The 19722-nt window shown below is 63.1% G+C and overlaps 1 protein-coding gene across 4 annotated transcripts in view; it reads right to left on the bottom strand.

Moving 5' to 3' along the window:
- Sbno2 (strawberry notch homolog 2) overlaps positions 1–19722 on the bottom strand; it is a 49799-nt gene that overhangs the window by 6923 nt on the left and 23154 nt on the right. For 3 of the 4 annotated variants that reach the window (XM_026413998.2, XM_026414000.2, XM_026414001.2), the window contains 14 exons: positions 18878–18986; positions 7120–7281; positions 5157–5291; positions 4777–4879; positions 4480–4634; positions 4265–4398; positions 4097–4187; positions 3846–3989; positions 2943–3060; positions 2507–2612; positions 2047–2200; positions 1230–1406; positions 754–851; positions 38–117 (listed from right to left, as the gene is read on the bottom strand). In XM_026413998.2, coding sequence (XP_026269783.2) covers positions 38–117; positions 754–851; positions 1230–1406; positions 2047–2200; positions 2507–2612; positions 2943–3060; positions 3846–3989; positions 4097–4187; positions 4265–4398; positions 4480–4634; positions 4777–4879; positions 5157–5291; positions 7120–7281; positions 18878–18986 — 1766 coding nt within the window. The remainder of the gene's footprint in view (positions 1–37; positions 118–753; positions 852–1229; positions 1407–2046; positions 2201–2506; positions 2613–2942; positions 3061–3845; positions 3990–4096; positions 4188–4264; positions 4399–4479; positions 4635–4776; positions 4880–5156; positions 5292–7119; positions 7282–18877; positions 18987–19722) is intronic. The other variant, XM_026413999.2, reaches the window with a different exon arrangement.

The following is a 19722-nucleotide window of genomic DNA, read 5'->3' as shown; positions in this document are numbered from 1 at the left end:
AGCGGGCACAGAGGCCTGGGGCAGGGGCACTTCTTACGTCTCCTCTTGCCAGCGCCTCTGTCCCGCTTCCTCCTGGTGGAGGGGAAGTGCTTCTGGATGAGCGACAGGAAGACACCTCTGCAAGGAGAAGAGGCTGTGCTCCCACCAGGCCCGGTGCAGGCCTGCTGGGAAGTGGGCGTGTGGGGACTGGCCTGGCCTCTCCAGGGCAGCACTGGCCCCCGTGAAGGACCTCAGGCATGCTCAGAGATGGACAAGGAGCAGCGTGGGCAGGGCCTGAGCCCCGGGAGAGTCCTTGCTGAAGGCACCCTGGACAGAGTAGCTGAGTACCTCCAAGAGAGGGCAGCCTGCACCCTGGGGCTGAGGGAGGTGCTGTGGGAGCCCCTGGGCCTGGTGACGAGCAGCCAGCAGAGGGGTGAAGACCCTGAGCAGGGTGGGAAGTGAGGCTGGCGCTGTGGGGACTGACCATAGTGCCATTCCTGGAAACCCGTGAGAGGGTGAGGTGCCTGAGCCACGCGAGACCCACAGACCCCAGCACAACCTCCGCACCTGCGGGGGCTGGGGTCACGCGTGCTAATTCTCCTAGCCAGAAAACAAGCAGCTTAAGGCCTCAGGGATGGCACTGTGGCCTGAACACAGCTTCCCGACCCCCATCCTCCGCTGACAGGGACCAAAGGGCAGGGCCAGGCCACGGGCTGGTCACGGGAAGCCCAGCGAGCCCAGCTGAGTGAGAGCCCGACCCCCACTCCCACTCACTCAGCAGCGGACACGAAGCAGTCCAAGTGCCCCTCGTTCTCGTCCAGCACCTCACGGGTCCGCGCCTCGCCTGTTGACTGTAGTCCGATGACCACACACTGCAGGGACAGTGGCTCTGAGCTGGGCGTGGGGAGACTGCCATTCCCATCCACACTCTTCCCCTGTGGCCAGGAGTCTCCCCAGGGGCAGTGATGGGCAAGGGATCAGCAGTCTTCTTATCTCAGGACTGGCCAGCCTGCCTACCACAAAGTCACAGCCTAGATGTCCCTTCCTGCAGACCCTGCCCAGTCCATCTACCTCGGCAGCACATTTCAGACCCCACCACCCTTGGGCCTGCGTGACCGAGATGGACCACAGAGTCTGGTCCCCTCTGATGGCCACACCCACGATGCAGCTGATGCCCCAGCAGCTCTCGGGAGGGTGAGAGGAGTCGAGGGCAGGAGTGAGCAGCGGGGACAGTGGCTGGGCCTGCACACCTTGTCTCGGGCCAGCTCCTCGCGGGCCAGCTCCACCAGCCGGCGCACCTTGGCAGCGACACACAGATACTTGAAGAAGCGCTGGTGGGCCGACCAGAACTGGCCCCACAGGGACTTGCGCGACTCTAGGCCCACCCAGTCGGCCGCCTGCTGGAACACGCCCAGGGCCTCAGCCCACTGCAAGGACAAGGAGTGTCCTGAGCCTAGGCCTGCCTGCACAGAGGCGCACAGCATCTGCACAGGAAGAGGCCAGGAGCCAGCACAGGCCGGGCAGAGCTCCAGGAGCGGGCTGGGGAGCAGGGCTGGGGTTGCCGCGGTACAGAGCCCAGGGGAGGGTGGGGGCAGCTGAGGCCCGCCTCTGAGGTCATCCACTCTTGATGCCTTAGCAACAGAGGACACCAGGACACCTCTGGGGACACCTGGAGGCTCCTGGCCTGGAATGGCCTACAGCGCCCAGGATGCCATCAGAGGATGACCTCACCCCACATCTGCAGTGCAGAAGGGGACCCTGGGATTGTCTGACCTAAAGAAGTCACCTGGCACAAGCAGGGCATGGTCAAGGGTTTCTGCCCAGGCCAGTAAGGAATGGAACTCATCTAAGCACAGCCACCAACAGGCCACCACCTGGGACAAAGTGCTCCTGAACCCTGGGCAGGTGGCAGGGGCTCCGGCTGACCCCCTGGTGTCACAGCCACAGGACATTCCCAACAGGGGAGCAGGACGAAGGCCTGGGCTTCCCTGATGGGCACAGAGCTCCGAGGAGACACACGGAGGGTCCCTGCATCAGGCCCACCCCTGCCCCGGGGGCCTGGCTCACCAACAGGGCTGCGCGGTTGTAGACATGCTCAAAAGCTGGGGGCAGGGGGATCTCCTCGATGCGGAAGGTGACTCCAGAGAAGCTGAGCTGGCGTGCGATGTACATGCCGCTGACCTTCATGTCCATGGCTACGATCTCCATGGCACCTACACCCCTGCGGACAGGCATGGCCTCCTCAGCACCGTGTCCCACCAGAAGATGGAGTGACTCTAGGGAGGGGTGGAAACTGGGACGGGAAAGAGCAGGTGCACAGAGAGTGTGGCCAGCCCGGGCAGACCTGCAGCTGGGCCTGTGGGTCCCAGAAGCCTGCCTGGAGGAGGCAGAGAGGCTGTGCAGGGCCAGGGCCTGGCGGGAACTGGGCAGAGGAAGGTCTGCTTCTTCGTGCCTTCACACAGGACACAGGCCTGAGGCCAGGGTGCTGGTGGGAGCTGCCTCCACCAAGCTCTCAGAAGGCGCTCACCTCTTCTCAATGGCGTGCAGGAATTCCTCAAAGGTCCGGAAGGGCGTGCCTTCACCCCAAATGCCCAGGCGGCTCATGTAGATCATGTTTCGCGGCTCAGAGGCACCTGGGGAGGGGAGCCGTCAGCTCCTCCTGACCAGCCAGGAGGGGATAGCTAGAAGCCAGTGGGGTGCAGGGGCTTGGGTACGACCACGGGAGGGAGGGAGGGTCGGGTGAGGGGACCTGGGGCGCCTGCTGAGACTGGGCAGAGCCAACTGGCAGAGGGGAGGCCCTGATGGTCTGGTGGCCGACGGACAGCAAGAGCCTTTGCCCCAGGCCTTGAGAAGCTGGGTGTGGGCTGGGCCTGAGGAAATGTGGGCAGCATGCCCAGCCTGTGCCCCAGCCAGCCCACCCGGATTGCCGCTGCCCCAAGACTGGCAGGGGCCCCACGCTCCACCTGTAGCGCTGGCGTAGACCACTCTGGCCAGGGGCAGCTTGTTCTGCAGGTCCAGCACGGCCTTGCCCATCTTGGTGGAGCTGGCGTTCTTGGCCTTGTGGCACTCGTCAAACACAATCTGGGTGGGCGAGGGTTAAGGAGCGTTCCAGAAGGGGTGTGGGCAGCCCAGGCCAAAAGCCCTGGGGCCTGGGTGACAGCTTCCAGCAGGCCTGGGGAAGTGCAGGCACGCACACAGGCACGGCTGCCGTCGGGGATGGCGAGGTGCTCACCGCTGTGTCCTGGGTGCAGTTCCCGTTTTGTACCTGGGTTAGAACCAGGGCCACTGCACCTCTGAGCTACATCCTGAGACCTGTTTCTCTCGGGTTTTTTTTGTTTGTTGGTTTGGTTTGGTTTGTTTTTTTCCCATCTAAATCTCAGACAAGGTCTCATTAAGTTGCCAAGGCTGGGCTTGAACTTATGATCCTCCTGCCTCAGCCTCCCTGGTCACTGTGACAGACGTGGCCACCACATTAGGCTCCCTGTCTCAAAATAATAAAATAACAAAAGAGGACTGGGGATGTAGCTCAGTGGCAACCCTCTGGATTCAACCCCAGGACTGATGTGAAGTAAGGTGACCCTGTGGGCCTGCATCCTGGCCCTTGACAACTCCCAGCAAGGCCCAGCCCTCGGCACCAGGCCTGTCTCTAGGACAGCAGGGACCCTGCAGGCTGCACAGAGGCCACCATCGCCTCAGGACTCCTCACAAACACCAACACAGAGTCTCTGGTCACTGTTTGGCTGGCCAGTGCCAGGCCAGGTCTCGGGAGGGGTGGGGGGCAAGGGTGAACTGTGGAATCCTGCTCCTGCTGGGAAGTCCAGGCCTGCGGGGTCTGGAGGCTGGCCCCGGTAATGCCTGCAGGATACCACGCCCTCAAAGGCCTCCCCGCACCACTGGAGAATCTGCCGCAGACGCGTGCGGTGCTGCCCACCAGCCTGGCTCTCCCCGATCAGGGCGGAATAGGTGGCGAAGAGGACGCCCTCTGAGGTAGTGTTGTCGCCGTACTTGATCTGCAACAGGCGCAGGCGCAAGCATGGGGATCCTCGGCCTTCTCGGCTGGGGCTCCCCTGTGGAATGGGAGTGGGCACTGCGGGGCTGCTCCCCACGACCCCCGCACCTTGCTCAGCGCGTGCACGGCGATGCCCGGAGCCTCAATGTCCCGCAGGTCCCGCTCTGCGTCATACTTGAGGTCGTTGGAGACACTGAACCTGGGGCGGCAGCCGGGTCAGGGACGGTCCCTGCCCCCTCCCCGCCCACTCCCTGCCCTCTTGGAGCAGGCGCTCACCACAGGGCCTTCTTCCTGCCTCGCAGGTAGTTCTCTACGATGATACCAGCCACTGTCCGGCCCTTGCCCACGCCAGCCCCGTCTCCAATTAGGAACCCCGCGCGTTGCCCGCTGGGCAGCAGGACCTCGTGTTGCTGCGGCGGGATGGGCAGTTAGAGCCTGGGCTTCCCTCCTGGGCCAGCCCCTCCCCCAGCAGCTGGGGTCTGGGGAGTCACCTGGCAGGCATAGGTGATGGCCTCCAGCTGCAGGGCAGACAGGGCCCCGCTGTCTGCGGTGGGCAGTGCCAGGGTGTAGGTGATGTCAGGTGGAGGGACACTAGAGAGTGTGCTGGTCTCCACCACGCGGTCTGGGTGCTGCTTCCCGAGCTTGGCTGGAAGGGGCAAGGGGACAGGTGCACTTTGGCCCTTGCCCTGTGGCTGTGGCCCTGGGCCCACAACCCCTAGCTGGGGTCCGCAGGGTCTTGTCCTGGGGCCGAGGGTGTCCGAGTGCCCCAACCCAGCCGAGCCACTCACATTTGGACGGCACATAGTCTGCGTAGGTCTCTGCGTGACCCAGCTCTTCAGCTGCCTCCTCTTCTTCGTCCGCCTCGTCCTCCTCCTCGGGCTGGCTCTGTGACTGCAGGTGCATATGAGAGTCCAGAGGCCCCGTGCTGCCACATCCGGCCTAGCCTCCCCTGGGGAGAGCGGCCTGGCTGCCCAAAGCCAGCAAATGACCTGGTGGGGGTGGCCTGACCTTACCCCCAGGTGGCACCTCACCTGGGCTTCAGTTTCCTCATCTGCAAAGTGGGCACTCGCTGCGGAGTGGCCTGAGGTTTTGAGATCCCTGCCTAGGTGGGTGCCCAGGGGGTCTGGGAGGGGAAGAGAGGGAGCCCCGGCTGGCCTGCCTGGCTCACCTGGTAGCTGATGAGAAGCGGAGTGCTAGGGAGGGAGGTCACGGGGTCCTCGAGGCCTGAAAAGGGCCCACTGTGCAGGAACAGCTGCAGGGTAGACAGGGCGTCAGCTGGGGCCTCCTGAATGGCTCCTGCCACCTGGGAAAGGTACTTACTAGTCTTCATGGACAACAGCCCTAGCCCCTGGTCTCCCAGGAGCTGGTGGGATAGCTGGTAGGCTGGGCAGGTCTGGTGGCTTGAGGCCTGTGTGTATCAGACCATGGTGGTACACAGGCCCACAGGAGCACAGGGGACACTGGGGGGGTCCTTTCCAGGGAGAAGATGAGACAAAACTCGGGGCTGCACGGCATGTCGGCTGGGCCCCTGGGCAAGGCCACTGGTGAAACTAGCCTGGCAGGACTGTACAGGAGGCCATTTGATATGGTATTTGAGGGGTACAGCAGGCCTTCTGTGGGTGAATAGGTTGAAATGCCCCGTTGTGCAGTGGCCAGGGTGAAGGGATGACCAGACCATGGTTCGCTTTGGGGACGCAGATAAACTGCCTGAGTTGCATCCTGATGGACAGAGGGCAGGGTAGGCAAAGCTGGCCAGGGGGCACTGACTCTGGGCTGGCAGCCAGGCCTGGCCTCTGGACTGAGTGTGTGTCACTCATGGCCTCCTCAGGGCCTGAGGACTGACCAGAGTTGGAATGGTCTGGGAGAGGACCCTGTCCTGACCTGCCCACCCTTGGCGAGCGGCGTGGCGGCCACTGTCCAGAGCACTACACCGCGCCCAGAGGCCCCGAGAGGGGCCTGTGTGGTTCTAAGACACCCTTTTAGATGTGTGGCTCTCATTTCAGCCACCGTGTGTGTGAGCCAACAGGAGGGACCGCCAACGCCGACCCCTAGCACACCTGACCGTAGGACCCAGCAGGCTGGGCCCCTGAGCTGCCCCAGCCCCAGGGCCGTGAAGAGCTGGAGGCTCATGGGGGAACAAGGGTCCTGGGTCCCATCCGGGCGCCGACCCTCACAGCCTGGTTTTCCCGTAGCTGAGGGACACCCCAGATCTTCTAACATCTGCAGGGCTGAGGGTGGCGCCCAGGGCCTCGCGCTGCTGGCGAGCCCTCTCCAAGGACCCACGGGCCAGCCCACCCTCTGCGTTTCATTTTGAGACAGGGTCTCACAGATTGCCCAGGCCGGCCTGGAACTCGCCGTCCTCCTGCCTCTGCCTCTGCCTCTTGAGGACTGGGATGATAGCCCTTGCCACCGTACTGGCCCGACCAGAGATTTTTAAGAAAAAGTGAAGGAAGTCCAGAGAGTCACAGTTCCCACCCCACCTCTCGCTCTCTTTACTCAACCCAAAGCCAGGCAGACCCTGCTGGGTTCCTGGAAGACTGGTCATGCTCCAGCCCAGGTGGGCAGCTCTGCCATACTAGGTTTCAGATGGCCTGGTGCCACCCACTGAAGGCCAGCCAGGCCCCTAGGGGTGGGCAGTGCCTGCTGGGCACAGATCCCAAGGGGAAACAGGCCTGAGTGGCCCCACATGATGGCTCGGAGCCTCCTGTCCCCCTTCCTGGCCCCAGCCCGTCAGCTATCCAGGGTGTGTGCCCATGTCAGCCTCCAGAGCCTCCACTTCAGGCCCCCCAGACACATTCCTCACTTGTCCCCCCAAGTCTAGAAGCTTCTTTCTTGCCAAATACCTTAGAAAGGGCTGGATGGGTGTGGTCCTTTGGGCACCACTAAAATTAGGGGCCAGAGAGTTCTCTGGGGTGGGTATCCTGGGCACTGCAGGTGCTGGGCAGTGTCCCTGACCTCTACCCAGGGTGACAGTCAAATGTCTCTGGAGGTCACCAGAGTCCCCTGAGTGAAAATTACTATCCAGAATCCCTCCGGGGACAGAGCAGGGTGAGGAGAGGGTGCCCCAGCCTGGGGTGGGGCGAGGGGCTCGTGGAGTCTGGGGCAGCTCTGGCAGAGTCCGGGGCACTGACCTTGTCGTGGGTGGACGCGGTGGTGTTCACATCCCAGATGGTGGGCACCTGGCTGAGGCTGTCTGCTGGCAGGAAGTCGGGGGTGTCTGCGATGTCTGACAGGGAGTCGATGGACGAAGAGAAGATGGAGGCGTTGGAGAGGTCCTCGAGGTACGAGGCGTCCTGGAAGACAAGCCCAGGTGAGGCAGCACCAGGTGTGCACGACGGACAGCAGTACACAGACCATCCCTCAGCCATGAGCAGGAGTGAGGTGACACAGCTGCAGTGCGGAGGGACCCAGGGACCTGGTGCTCAATGAGAGCCAGTCACACAAGGCCACAGGGTGTGACCCAGTGACAGGAGGGTCCAGAGACGATGTGGACTTGCAGTTGCAGGGCTGGAATGCTGGGGGCAAGGGGGGCTGCTCCAGGGTATAGGGTTTCCTACTGGGGTGACGGGATGCTCCAGAACTCATGGCTGCACAACGATCATGAACACACTAACACCACTGACCGCACCCTTCAAATGAGTGAATCACACCACATATGAACGGCAGCTCGGGAAAGGAAGCCTGCTCTTCCTGCCGTCCCGGCCCCTTGGGAGGCTGAGGCGGCAGGATGGCAAGTTCCAGGCCAGCCCTGGCAACTTGGAAAGACCTTGTCTCAAACTAAAGTGAAAGGCCAGGCAGGGTGGGGAGGGGCCAAGGGACCCTCGCTGTGCAGGTAGTGCCACCTGTGGCTGGCGTCTGCCACACTGAGCTGAACTGTCATTTACAACCTGTGAAGAGACGGGTGCAGAAACAGCGGAGGGTTGCTGCAGCCTCTCACTGTAGCCTGTCTTCACCGCCACCTGCCACCACCCCACTAGCACCTGGGAAACTCGGGGAGCCTGCCCCCGCCCAGGGACCCCAAACGCAGGGGCACTCACATTGCCCCTTCCTGTTTTGCAGACAAGGCCCCTGGGTCCAGGGCAGCACCCCAAGAGCCTGGCTCAGGAGGAGTGCCATCTGCCCGCTTCCAGCACCTCCGGGCCCAGCGCGCCAAGCCCTGCTGCCTGGCCCTGGGCCAGCAGCACTTCTTCAGCAGGGCTGGGATCCAGGGGGCTGCTAGGACCCCCAGACTCAGTCCTGACAGCAGGCTAGGGAGGGGGCAGGCCTGCAGGGTGCAGGGCAGGCTGGGGGCCACTGAGAAGCCCAGAGAGTGTCGCCCTGTCAGCTGAGGTTGGGGTTCTGGGCTCTGGGGAAGCATTCCTGGGACCTGGTCAGTTCCGCTCCATCAATGGGCAGACACTGGGAGGATGGAGTGACCGGAGGACACAGCTCCTCGGTCTCAGACTGGCATCAAGGGCATAGCTAGGCCAGCATCCCCGCATCTCAGAGGGCACAGAGGACAGGAGACCCCTGATCTCTCTTGCCCTGCTGAGGGCCATCCTGGCTCATCCCACGGTGATGTGCCTGACATTCAGATCCCGATTCCTGAAGGCAGGAGTGGGGGTGGGACTCAAGTGTCTGTAACCTCCTCAAGGTGTGCCCAGTCAGTCCCCAGTTGTGACAGGTCAGGTCCTACCTGATCTCTGTGGTGGGGCTCTGGCTAGGGTCTCCTGAGGACAGCTGGTCAAGCGAACAGGACATACAAATTGGAGTCCTGTGGGCACCCATGGATGCACACGGCCACCCACAGCCACCAGCATGCTGGCAACGTCCCTGGGACCCCTTTGAGGGCCTGGATTGGCCTTCTCTTACCTGCCCCAGGACCCCTGGTCCCCCTGTGGACAGAAGCACCAATGACGCTTGGGAAGCAGGAGGGGCAGCTGCTTGCTATGGGCCACCAGGCTGCCTCCCGCCCAGTGCAGGGAGCAAGTCCTGACCACCGCCACCCTTGGCTTAGCTGATGGAGTGGGGGCTCTGCACACCCCACTCCTCCTCCATGCCCAGCCTAAACCCCCTGGGCAGGAGGTGGGGCTGAGGGCAGATCCGAGACCCTCAGCAGAGGCTCCCCCCGCCCCCGCTCACTGGCAGGAAAGTCCCTGGAGGAGAACCCAGCGCTGGCGGGAAGGCAGGTAGCTGCTTGCAGGACCGTGGCCCTTCCTGCCCTCAGGAGCCTGGGTGGGGGCTCTGGAAGGCAGAGAAGCCCAAGAGCCCAAGGAGAGCGGCGAGAGCAAAGAGGGGTATGTCCACTGCCCCACAGCGGGCAGGCTGGGTACCCAACAGATCAGCAAGTCCTACCCAGTCGAGCAGACCCTGTCTCAGGAACTGGCTGCTCCCATGAGGCCACTTGGTGACCGTGGGTCCAGCCTAATCTGACCCAGGCCACCCATACCCTAGTCTTGTCCCAGACCATCTCTGGGCATGACAGCCTGAGTCCAGGTGAAGGGGACAATGCCAGGGAGCTTGTCCTGTCCCCAGCTCTGGGGCTTTGGTGGGCCTGGAATAGGGACACCCCCCCTGCAGGTAGGCACGTGCCTGGTGGGGGTCCAGCAGGTGGCCACAGGGGGTGCACCCTGCCTCTGGCTTGGTGGTGGGGTCCTCACTGAGCCACCCCTCACAGGGGCTGAGAGCTGCCACCATGGAGCCTGCTTCAGGGATGGGGAGGGCGGTCAGGCCCGGCCTGTCAAGGGTCCGTCTGCAGGACAGAGCAGAGCTCTCAGGCCCTGTGGGCTGCACTCAGGGGCCCTCCAGTGGGGGACGGGGAGACGCCCCAACTCGGCAGGAGACCAAGGCCAGGGCAGCAGCCAGGGCCTGTTGAGGGCACAGACCTGGAGGGGGCGGAGGACTGGCCCTCCTGGAGCGTCCTCCTAACCCCACCCCGTCACAGAACAAGAACTGACAGTCCCAGCTGAGGGGCAGCCCCTGAAACCTCACCACTCCTCTCAACACCGTCCAGGGAGCCCAGAGGGGGTGTGGTGGCGGTGACACCCAGGGTCCTGATCGGGTCCCAGGGCAGGAGAAGGACACGAGGGGAAGCAGAGGAACCTGGGTAAAGTGTGGGCTCTAATTGTCAATGATACAGTGTATCTATGTAGGTCACTAGTGTGACGAGGGCACGGCATGTCACCATGCGTGTGGGGTACGGCCCCTGCATAACTGGGAGCCCACACCCTCACCTCCCTTCCCCTTCCAGAGCAGGATACCCCACTAGGCACCTGGAGCACTGGGCCCCCTCACTTCTCAGGGGTGGGGAGAGACAGGCCCAGGGTCCCTCCAGATCTCATCCACTGTCTGGTCCCACGAGAGAGCCCCTCCCCGTAGGCACCCATGCCCCAATTCTGTCTGGATGTGGGTCTGGGAGTTCCCTGAACTCCACAAAGGCTAGTGCCGGATCCCACCTCGCTGCCCCGCTGCTCCCCAGTCTTCCCCAAGTGCCCGTCCCCCTGGAGCTCATCTGTGACCTCAGCCTGTGCCGCGTGCCCCACTGACAGGGAGTCCTGAGCCTCCCGCAGGCTGCCCTCCAAAGTCTGGGCTCAGTACTCCTCCCTTAGGGAGGAGGGAGCTGGCTGGCGGCCACGCCCAACAGTGAGGATCCACGAGGGCCTGGGGCTGCCTGGATGGTCTTAGTCTCTGCATTCCAGGAGCCCTGGAAGGGGCAGGAAGGAGGCAGGACCTGGCCTGGGTCTCCCAGGCTGCTGGGGGAACGTTAACACTAGACACACCCCCTCCTGGTCCAGGAAGCTGAGCCCAGAAATGACCCCAGAAACAGGTGCTGCCCCACCCCTGCCAGACTCACAGGGACCTAAGGGAAGGATGGGGACCTGGCCCTACCCAGTCGAGCAGAGCCAGTCTCAAATCGTACCCACCCTGGTCCACAAGAGGTTCTGATACTAGTCCCCCACTGGGCCGGGAAAGGGATAGATGGACGCAGCCCCGCCAGCCCAGGAGCTCTGGCTCTGGGGCCCTCGCTGGGGCTGGACTGAGCCCCTTCTGTGTCTGCTCTGGCCTGGCCTGCCGGGGTCCCAGAGCTCTCCCAGAAAACCCTCTCAGATCCGTGCTCGCTGCCAAAGAACAACAGCAGGGCCAGGGGCTACTCACAGCCTGGGTGCTCCTACCCTTGGGGACATCTGGAGGGACAGGTGGGGTCTCACTCTCCAGGCCCCCACCTGAGCACCGGCACCCTTCGCCCGAGGGAGCAGGAGTGTTACCTCGTGGAGAGCTGCAAACTGTAGGCAGAAGCGCAGTTGGGACATGGCTGGGAAGCGTGGCTGTGCCGGCCGCTGGACAGGTCCCCTGGAGGAGCCGCCTAAGAGTCTCCCTCATGACCGTGCAGGCAGCCCGGCACCGGTCCGTCCCAGGCGGACGGGGGCGGAGGGAGGACTGCGCTGTCTCAGGCCGGCTGCATTTGCATGTGGGGTTAGTCACGGCCTCGCGCCTACTTCCTCTAAGGCCGGCTGACTTTCAGGAAATGATGCCTGCCTGGTAAGTCAGGGCAATTACTGGCAGAGCGAGGAGAATTACTGTACGGGGCGTAATCCAGCCACAGACGGGCTGTCAACAACGCAGGGCTGCCTGGTCTGGGTGCGCCCTGCCAGCCTCGCCAGGCTCCTCCGGGGCGCTGGGGTGGGGGCAAAGGCGAGGGGGCACAGGTCTCAGTTTCCCCAGGTTGCTAAGGTGCCAGGTTCTGTTCTGCCTGCTCCCTGGGCCTGGCCAGGGCCAGCTGCTGCTCCGGGGTCCTCACGACAGTTACTGGGAGGCAAGGTTTCTGGGAACGGAGGTCCAGCCCCTGTGCTCCCCACACCCCCCTGCCCACACGGGGAGCTCCTCTCCATCTGCTGCTGATGTGTGCTCCCCTCTTGGAGAGCAGTTCCCGGAGGGGCACACTAGAGGCCACAGGCAGGACAGGACACAGGGCTGCTGCGACTGACAGCTGGGGGTGGGCACGAGCCTGGGCCCCACCAGGCCTGGCCTCTGGCCTGTACCCGGTGCCCAGCACAGCCTGCAGGAACAGTGGGGGCCGAGAGGAGGGCCTCAGCCGTGGTGGAGAGCTAATCTGAAGGAGAACACGCTGGATTGGTCATTCGGCCAGCAGAACTCTGAACAGAGGAATATCCTCTGCCTGCCCGGCCAGGGACCCTGGTCCAGACTGTAAGGTGGCAGGGTATCATCGCAGGCACCTGGATGGAGTCCTGCGTGGGCATTCCTGATGACACCCAGAGTTGGGTGCTGAAGACCCAGGGCCAGAGGGACAGAGCGAGGGGGCCTCCACTGTGGATTTCAGTAGCTGGAGCAGATGCAGTCCCACGGGCCTGTGGCCAGACTGTCCCCTCCTTGTAAGCTGAGGGGCCCACAGGGAAGCAGTGCCCCCAGATGCCTACGGAGTCCAGGTGGTGGGGCCACTCCCAGGGCTCCAAGGGGAACCAGGAGGCCCCAGAGGCAGCACCCACAAGGGTCCCCAAAGGGCTGTCAGTTCTAGACTCTGAGACCCTTCAATGCCCAGCAACAGACAGCGTAGACCAAGGTCACCACCCCTCGGCCATGCCGGCAGACCAGCTGGGGCAAGGGCGCCCCCACCTCACGGCCCCAGGGTGGCTAGATCTAGACAGCCAGGGCCAGCAGCCGGCAGAAGGACCCACGCCACACGTGGCTGGCAGGGTGTGGGCAGCCAGCCACTGGGGGCCACCCGCCCACACCCAGCCCAACAGAGCGACGTGCACCTGCAGCTGAACCCCGGGAGGGAGCCTGGGAGGAGGGAGGCAGGTCGCACACAGGCGGGACGCCCAGTGTCCAAGGCACAGCAGCTCACCTGACCACACATGCCAACAGCCCAGCCCAGCCACCCGGGGCGGCCTCAGCCAGGCAGGAGCGAGGTGACAGCTTACATGGACCTGAGGACCTCATGCGTGTGACCCAGTGACAGGAGACGTCCAGGACAGGAGTCCAGAGTCGGGACGTGGACCTGTGGGTACTGGGCTGGGTGGGGATGGGGTAACTGCTCGTGGAAACAGGGCTTCCTTCTGGTTGGCGGAATGTTTGGATAGACACGGTGATTGCAAAACTCCATGATCCTACTTTAAAAGGATGAACTTCATGTGAATTTTTGCCCCCAATACTGGGGATTGAATCCAGGGGCACTTTACCACTGAGCTACACCACCAGCCCTTTTTTTTTTTTTTTTTTTTAAATTTTTGCAACAGGGTCTCACTAAGGGCCTTGCTAAGTTGCTCAGGCTGGCCTCGAACTTGAGATCCTCCTGCCTCAGCCTCCTGAGTGGCTGGGATCACAGGCATTGCCAATACATCCAGCAGTTATATGGATTCTCATTTTCAAAAGGGTTAGTAGGAAACTAAAATAAAAAGACACACAAAGTATAGTGCAGACTGAAATCAGGCTGACCAGCATGAATGCCGTGAGACACCCACAGACCACCTGAACTCTGACCCCAGCCCCCACTCCTGTCTCCAGAAACTTGCTGTGCAGTAGAGGAGGCGAGGGCCAGAATGAGTGGGTACTTAGGGGACGGGCACTCAGGCTACGGGGATTCATTTTCCAGGGGCAGCTAGAGGGGGTCTCCTGCCTGGGGGCCATCACCCACTCCACCCCAGCCTCTCTGCTCACTCTCAGCCTCCAAACTGCCCCTGACTTCCTGAGGAAGGTGTGGCGGTGTGGACCAGAGAACATCTGTGCCCAGGGCTTGGCGCAGTGTTAAGAACAGGGCCACAGCTGCCTTGGGGCCCACTGGTTCCACACCAGGAACGGAGCCCACCTGGCACCAGAGCACTGCAGCCACTGGGAAAGGGGCCCTGGGGGCAGGTGAGCATGGCGACAAGGGGCTGCAGGGGTGCAGACTGCAGCTGGGATGAGAGGTGGCCGGTGCCAGGGGACACTGGGCCTGGAGTGGATGTTGAGGAGGGAGCACGATGACTGAGTGTCAGGGACAGGCAGAGGCCCTGTTCAGTGGCACCTGGTTGGGTGGGCTGTGCCCGTCTGGCTGTGTCCATGCCGTGGGACAGACTGATCCTTAGACCATGTGGACACAGGCCCGGGGCCACCCCACCCCTGCCAGGTCCTGGGTCTCCTCCTCACCTCTTGCCCTCACTGAGCCCTGGAAGGGCATGGTGGCCCTGGCTGGGCCCTTGCAAGAGCCCTGCAGTGGGTGAGCTTCCAAGTCACAGCAGCAGACTGAGCAGGGGACTGCTCTGTCCCTCAAGCTGGGAAGCCACGGGTCAGAGAAGGCTGCTGGGGCCTCGCTTCAGATGTCTGGGAAGAGCCTCTGGCTTCCTGCGGAGTGGGGACTGTGTCTCCCAAAATGACACCTTGGATCCTGACCCGTGGGACCTCTGCCTCATTTGGAAATGGGTCTGTACAGAGTGACTGATGAGGATGAGGTCACATCAATCAGGGTGGGCCCTCGTCTGAGGACAGGCGTCCTCATGGGACAGAGGGACACAGACAGCAGAGCATGGAGGAGGTGGCTGAGTGACAACAGAGGCTGGGGACGAGTGGCCCAAGCCAAGGGACACCAGGTGGACTCTGCAGGGAGCATGGCCCCACACATACTGGACACCAGACCGGCCTCCAGGACTGCAAGGCCCCGGCGCTTTGACAGCAGTCCCAGGACACTCTGTTCTCGGCCCCAACCTCTGCTCTGCCTGTGCACAGTCCTGCAGAGCCCAGACGCCCGGGGCGGGCCCAGCCTCAGCCCCTGTGTGCCTCACGCTGTAGCCGGGGCCTGCCTTCCTGCAGCCACTCCCTGGCCAGTAGCTTTCGCGGGGTCCCCCTCCCTGAAGAGCTGCTGATCGGGGGTCCTCAAAGCCTCCAGCCCCCGGGTTTCCTCAGGCCACGGGGCAGAGGTGGGTCTCAACCTGAGTGGCTGGGGAATTACAGGGCTTCCTGTAAGGATTCCCTCTCCCTCTCTCTTTCCACCCACTGCCGGTAACTGGGAAGCTGGCCGTGGGTGGGCCAAGCCTCTGACCTGCCGAGCTGCGTCTGCAGAGCAGGAGAGTGGAGGCCAGCGGCCGTGGTGGGGGGTGGCAGCTCAGGCGGCACTCTCCCGGGCGTGAGCTCATCCCTGGCTTCCCAGCAGCCCCCAGGCTGGCAACAGCACACTGCTCCTGGACAAACACCCTCCTGACAGTCCTGCAACACGGAGGGACCTGGGTGCAGGCCCAGCCCGCCGACCACTCCTGGGAGGCGTCCTCACAGATGGAGGGCCAGTGGCCACGTGGGGGAAGGGCACAGCAGCTGAGATGTGGGGGTCCAGGTGGCTTCGGGAGGAGGGGTCCAGAAGTACCCACCCCTGGAACTGCAGGGTGTCTGTGGGGGATGGGCACTGGGGGTGACACCCGTGGCCTGCAGTCAGGACCCCAGGGACCTCGAGGCAGCAGTGCACCAAGGATGGGCTGGGGAATGCAGCGGGTGATGAGGAACCAGAGGGGCCGGGGAGCCTGCACAGAGCCCACTCAGCACAAGGAGCAGGCCAGTGGGGCTCCAGATGCCGCTGGCCCCAGTGTGTCCTCAAGTGCACCCCAATCCAACCCAGCCTCATCTGGAACACATGTCCAGCTACTGTCCACCCGACTCCGCCCAGCAGCCACTCCACCGGGTGAGCTCCAGAGATGGTGGACACCAGCACAGCCCACACAGACAGGTGGACACGGTGCGGCCTCGCTCACCTGGAGTGCCGCCGGGCCACGAGCCGGTGACGTCCTCGAGCTGGTGTGATGGGTACATAGCTCAGGGGATGTAGTAAGAACCACAGAGCTGGGCACTCGGACATGGTGTCGTGTCCTTTCTTTTCTTTTGAGGGGTACTGGAGATTGAACTGAGGGGCACTCAGCCACTCAGCCACTTCCCCAGCCCTATTTTGTATTTAGAGACAGGGCCTCACTGAGTTGCTTAGTGCCTTGCTTTTGCTGAGGCTGGCCTTGAACTCGTGATCCTCCTGCCTCAGCCTCCAGAGCTGTTGGGATGACGGACACCCACCACCACGCCCAGTGACATGATGCCTTTTCTGTTTTATGAATCATCTCAATTTATAAAAACCACGGGAAGCAAAGCCACCAGTCCAGTACTCCCACACACCTGCAGCCCTGTAGGGCAGTCCTCGGGGAGCCCTAGAGCTGCTCCAGGCCACTGCCCAGGGACATGCAAGCCTGTGGCCCCTGCCACCCTGGAGACAGATGGCTTAGTGAGGAAAGGAGCCCCTCTCCAGGGTTGGCTTAGTAGGTGGTCCAGTAGTGCCCCCCCAGGGCAGTGGGGGGCAGCGGCTCTCAGGACAGGCCCCAACGTTCTGGTGGCCCTGTCGCACAGCTGGCCATGCCTTGGTCACCGCACCATCTACAGTGACCCGCGCATTGCATAAACACCCATGAGCCTCCCAGTGAGAAGAACACTAAGCAGCAGGGGAGAAGGGACACCTGTCCCTACAGAGAATTCCAATGACAAAGGAGCAGGCACAAGGCGGCCACCCAGCCACACTTTACGGCGGGTCCACGCAGGCTCCCACGGTGCCCAGGCTGTGAATCCAGGGGACCACCCATGCTCCCCGCATAGGAGCCCACAGACACCCCCTAGCCAAGTGTCGCGCCTGGTCCTCAGCATCAGAGATGTCCGCCTGGGGCCTCCAAACTGGGCCCCCAGGAGGACCCACCACCACAGCTGCAGGACTCCTGCCTGCACTGCAGAACCTCCAGCTCATCATGGGACAAGCACTCGCAGCACAGGGACGTCCACAAACAGCTGGTGAGGTTCAGCTCACAGGAGCCATCCACAGGAGCCAGGTGGCATCTGGGCACCAGTGCTGTGCCAGGGTGGCCCAGCCCTGAGGCCATCTCTCATGGGGAGACTGAGGGAGGGCGGTGCTCAGGGACTCGGTTCCTGCAACATTCCCATGAATCTGGACTGTCTTACTCCACGGTGGGTCAGGAAGCCTCTCCCACACTGAGCCACAGTGTGCCAGAGCCCAGCTCTCCAGAGAGCCCCTCCTGCAGCCAGTCCTCTGGTACTGGACCCGCGGGCACCTCTGCAGAATCCAGGCAAGGAGGCCAGAGCCCAGACTAATCAGCTCAGGACAGGGAGAACGCAGGGCGCCCCAAGGAAACTGGGAGGACTCAGCAACAGAGGGGCGGGCTCTCTCCCACAGGCCAGGGGTCCCGGGGCTCGCCTCCTTTCTCCTGTGTTCCAGCTGCCAGGAGACCCAGGGCTGGCAGCTGTCAAGGAAAAGCCTGGTCGTTCCATCCTGGACCCAGCCCTGCTCCACACCGCCCCAGCTCCTTCTGAGCTGCAGGACAGCGGCAGCCATTGCTGGAGCAGAGCAGCTGGCCGCCAGCCGCGTGGAGGCCCAGTTTCTTCTTGCTGCCAGGCCGAGCCCTGCCGGTGCCACAGCGGCCAACAAGCACCTGCAATGTCTCAGCTCTGGTCGCAGCCGACTTGGCCACCCTGGCCAGACCCAGGTGTGCAGGCCGGCCCTCCCGAAGCCCAGGGAGAGTCACGTCCCTCTCTTCCAGCTCCTGAGGCCCTGCAGCCCCAGTCCCTTCTCCAGCTCCAGAGCCAGCAGCCCAGCGTCTTCCAGGCTCCCTGACTCTCACCCTCCTGCCTCCTGTCAGGAGGACCCTGAGGTGACCCTGGGTGACCCAGCTCAGGGCCTCCCCTGATCCCACCTCAGAGCCCTCTGCCCAGGGAGGAGGACGGGGCTCCTCTGCCAGCCGTCCTGTGTGCCAGCAGCAGGGGCTGTGGTGTGGCGAGGCTGGCCAGGGTTAGGTCTACACTTCCTGCATCACAGGACCGAGGCCCAGCCAACAGGCCTGGGGTCCTGGGAGGGGAGAGGCTGGCAGGGATCAGGCGTGTGGCTCTCTCCCAGGGCGGCCTGTGTCCAACCTGACCCAACCAGGGTGCCAGCCCCAGCATGCTAGCAGGCCTCGGGTGCAGTAGGCACTCAATGCACGGGATAGGTGGGATGGCACGGTCCCCTCTAAGGGGCGGGCACTGGCCCACACTTGCCAGACCACATGCCGAGATGAGCAAGGCTCACACGTGCAGCAGCCAGAGGGGCACAGCCACCCCAGGCTCCTGCACTCTTGGCAGGGCTGGGAGAGAGGCAGGGACGAAGAAATGAAGGACATGGAGAAATGGACAGAGAGAGACAAGCAGAAACAGACAGACAGACACGGAGAAGAGACAGAGATCCAGAGAGACACAGAGAGAGATGGAGCCAACGTGCCTCGTTCCCAAACCAGATGCCAAGCCAAGGCACCCCAGGACGTGGCTGGTTCCTTCTGTGTGTGGAACGTGATGCCCCCAGGGCCCCACCCACGCCAGACAAGCAGCCCCACACTGAGCCACCCAGCCCTTTTCAGGCTGCCCTGGAACCGGTACTCCTGCCCCAGCCTCCCCAGCAGCTGGGAAGACAGGTGTGCCCCACGGTGCTGGGCCCACCAAGCCACCAATATCCCGCAGCGCCGACACCCCTTGGTCCCTCCCTGCAAGCGCCAGCTGGCTCGCAGTCCAGCACAGGGCTCCCTGTGGGGGTTACCTGGCATGCTGACTCCCAGGGCTGCTGCTTAGCAGTGAGTGGGGCTAGACAGGCAGGAGGGCCACCTCGGTGGGGAGGCAATCTGTCTAGTGCCCATTCCGGCACAGCTCCCTGCCACTGGTGCAGACCCCAGGTGATGCCCACAGCAGTCAAGGCTGCTCCCGGAAATCAAGCTACACCTCCTACTGCTAGCAGTACCTGACCAGCACCAGGGGCCCCGGGCCAAGTCAAGGCATCAGGTCTCTGGGAGGACCTACGGCCACAGTGTCCCAAGCGAGATGCCCTCGGACACCAGCCACAGATGAGTTTGTGGCTCTTACCTGAGGCAAGTCGCTGCTCTTTGGCAGGAAGCTGGGGGCGGTGGCCACAGCAGGGTAGCTGGTGTCCGGGCAGGGCTGGCTGCCAAAGGAGGTGGGGCTCATGAACTGACTGGAAAGAGAGATGGGAGGAGGTGACCGCGGGGCGTGGCGGTCTGCTGGGCTCACCACCAGGACTCCCTCCTCTCCCCAGACTGGAGCTCAGCAGCATGTCTGCAGCAGCTCCCGCCAGACACCGTGCGGCACCCACTCCTGATGGTGACCGCCCTGCACGCAGCAGGCGGGCCGGAGAGCCCCCTGAAAGCTCTGCTGGCCCTTTGGACACGACTCCCTGGCCTCACGCCCAACTTACACCCTGACAGGGCAGACAAAAGCACAGCCCGGAGACCCAGGGGCACCTTCCTCCAAGGTGGGACCCTGTCACTGTCCCCACACGGTTCTGCCCTTTCACCCCAAAATGAGGAATAGCAGGGCCAACGTGGCCACCCCAGCTGGGAGGCTGAGCCTCAGGTGGGCGTGCAGAGCTGGGGACAGGGAGGAAGAGGTCAGTGCCCCTCAGCCTTCCTGTTCCCAGCTCCCAAGTTCTGGGGCTCCCTTGGCTCCCAGGACGGCCACCCCTCATCCCTGAAAAGCGGACATGAAAAGAGCGTCTCACCTTTCCTTCCCGTGCTCTTGGAACCCACCCCCACCCCGTCCTGCCCAAGAGAGTCGCTCCAGGATCATCCCCATTATTTTGGTACTGGGGATTAAACCTGGGGGTGCTTAACCACTGAGCCACATCACAGCCCATTTTGAGACAGGATCTCACTAAGTTGCTTCGGGCCTCAGTAATTTGCTGAGACTGACCT

Source organism: Urocitellus parryii, chromosome 3 (genome assembly GCF_045843805.1).
Source record: "Urocitellus parryii isolate mUroPar1 chromosome 3, mUroPar1.hap1, whole genome shotgun sequence".
Classification (NCBI taxonomy): Eukaryota; Metazoa; Chordata; class Mammalia; order Rodentia; family Sciuridae; genus Urocitellus; species Urocitellus parryii.
The sequence above is the reverse complement of the archived record's forward strand: the minus strand, read 5'-3'. Positions and strand labels throughout refer to the sequence as shown.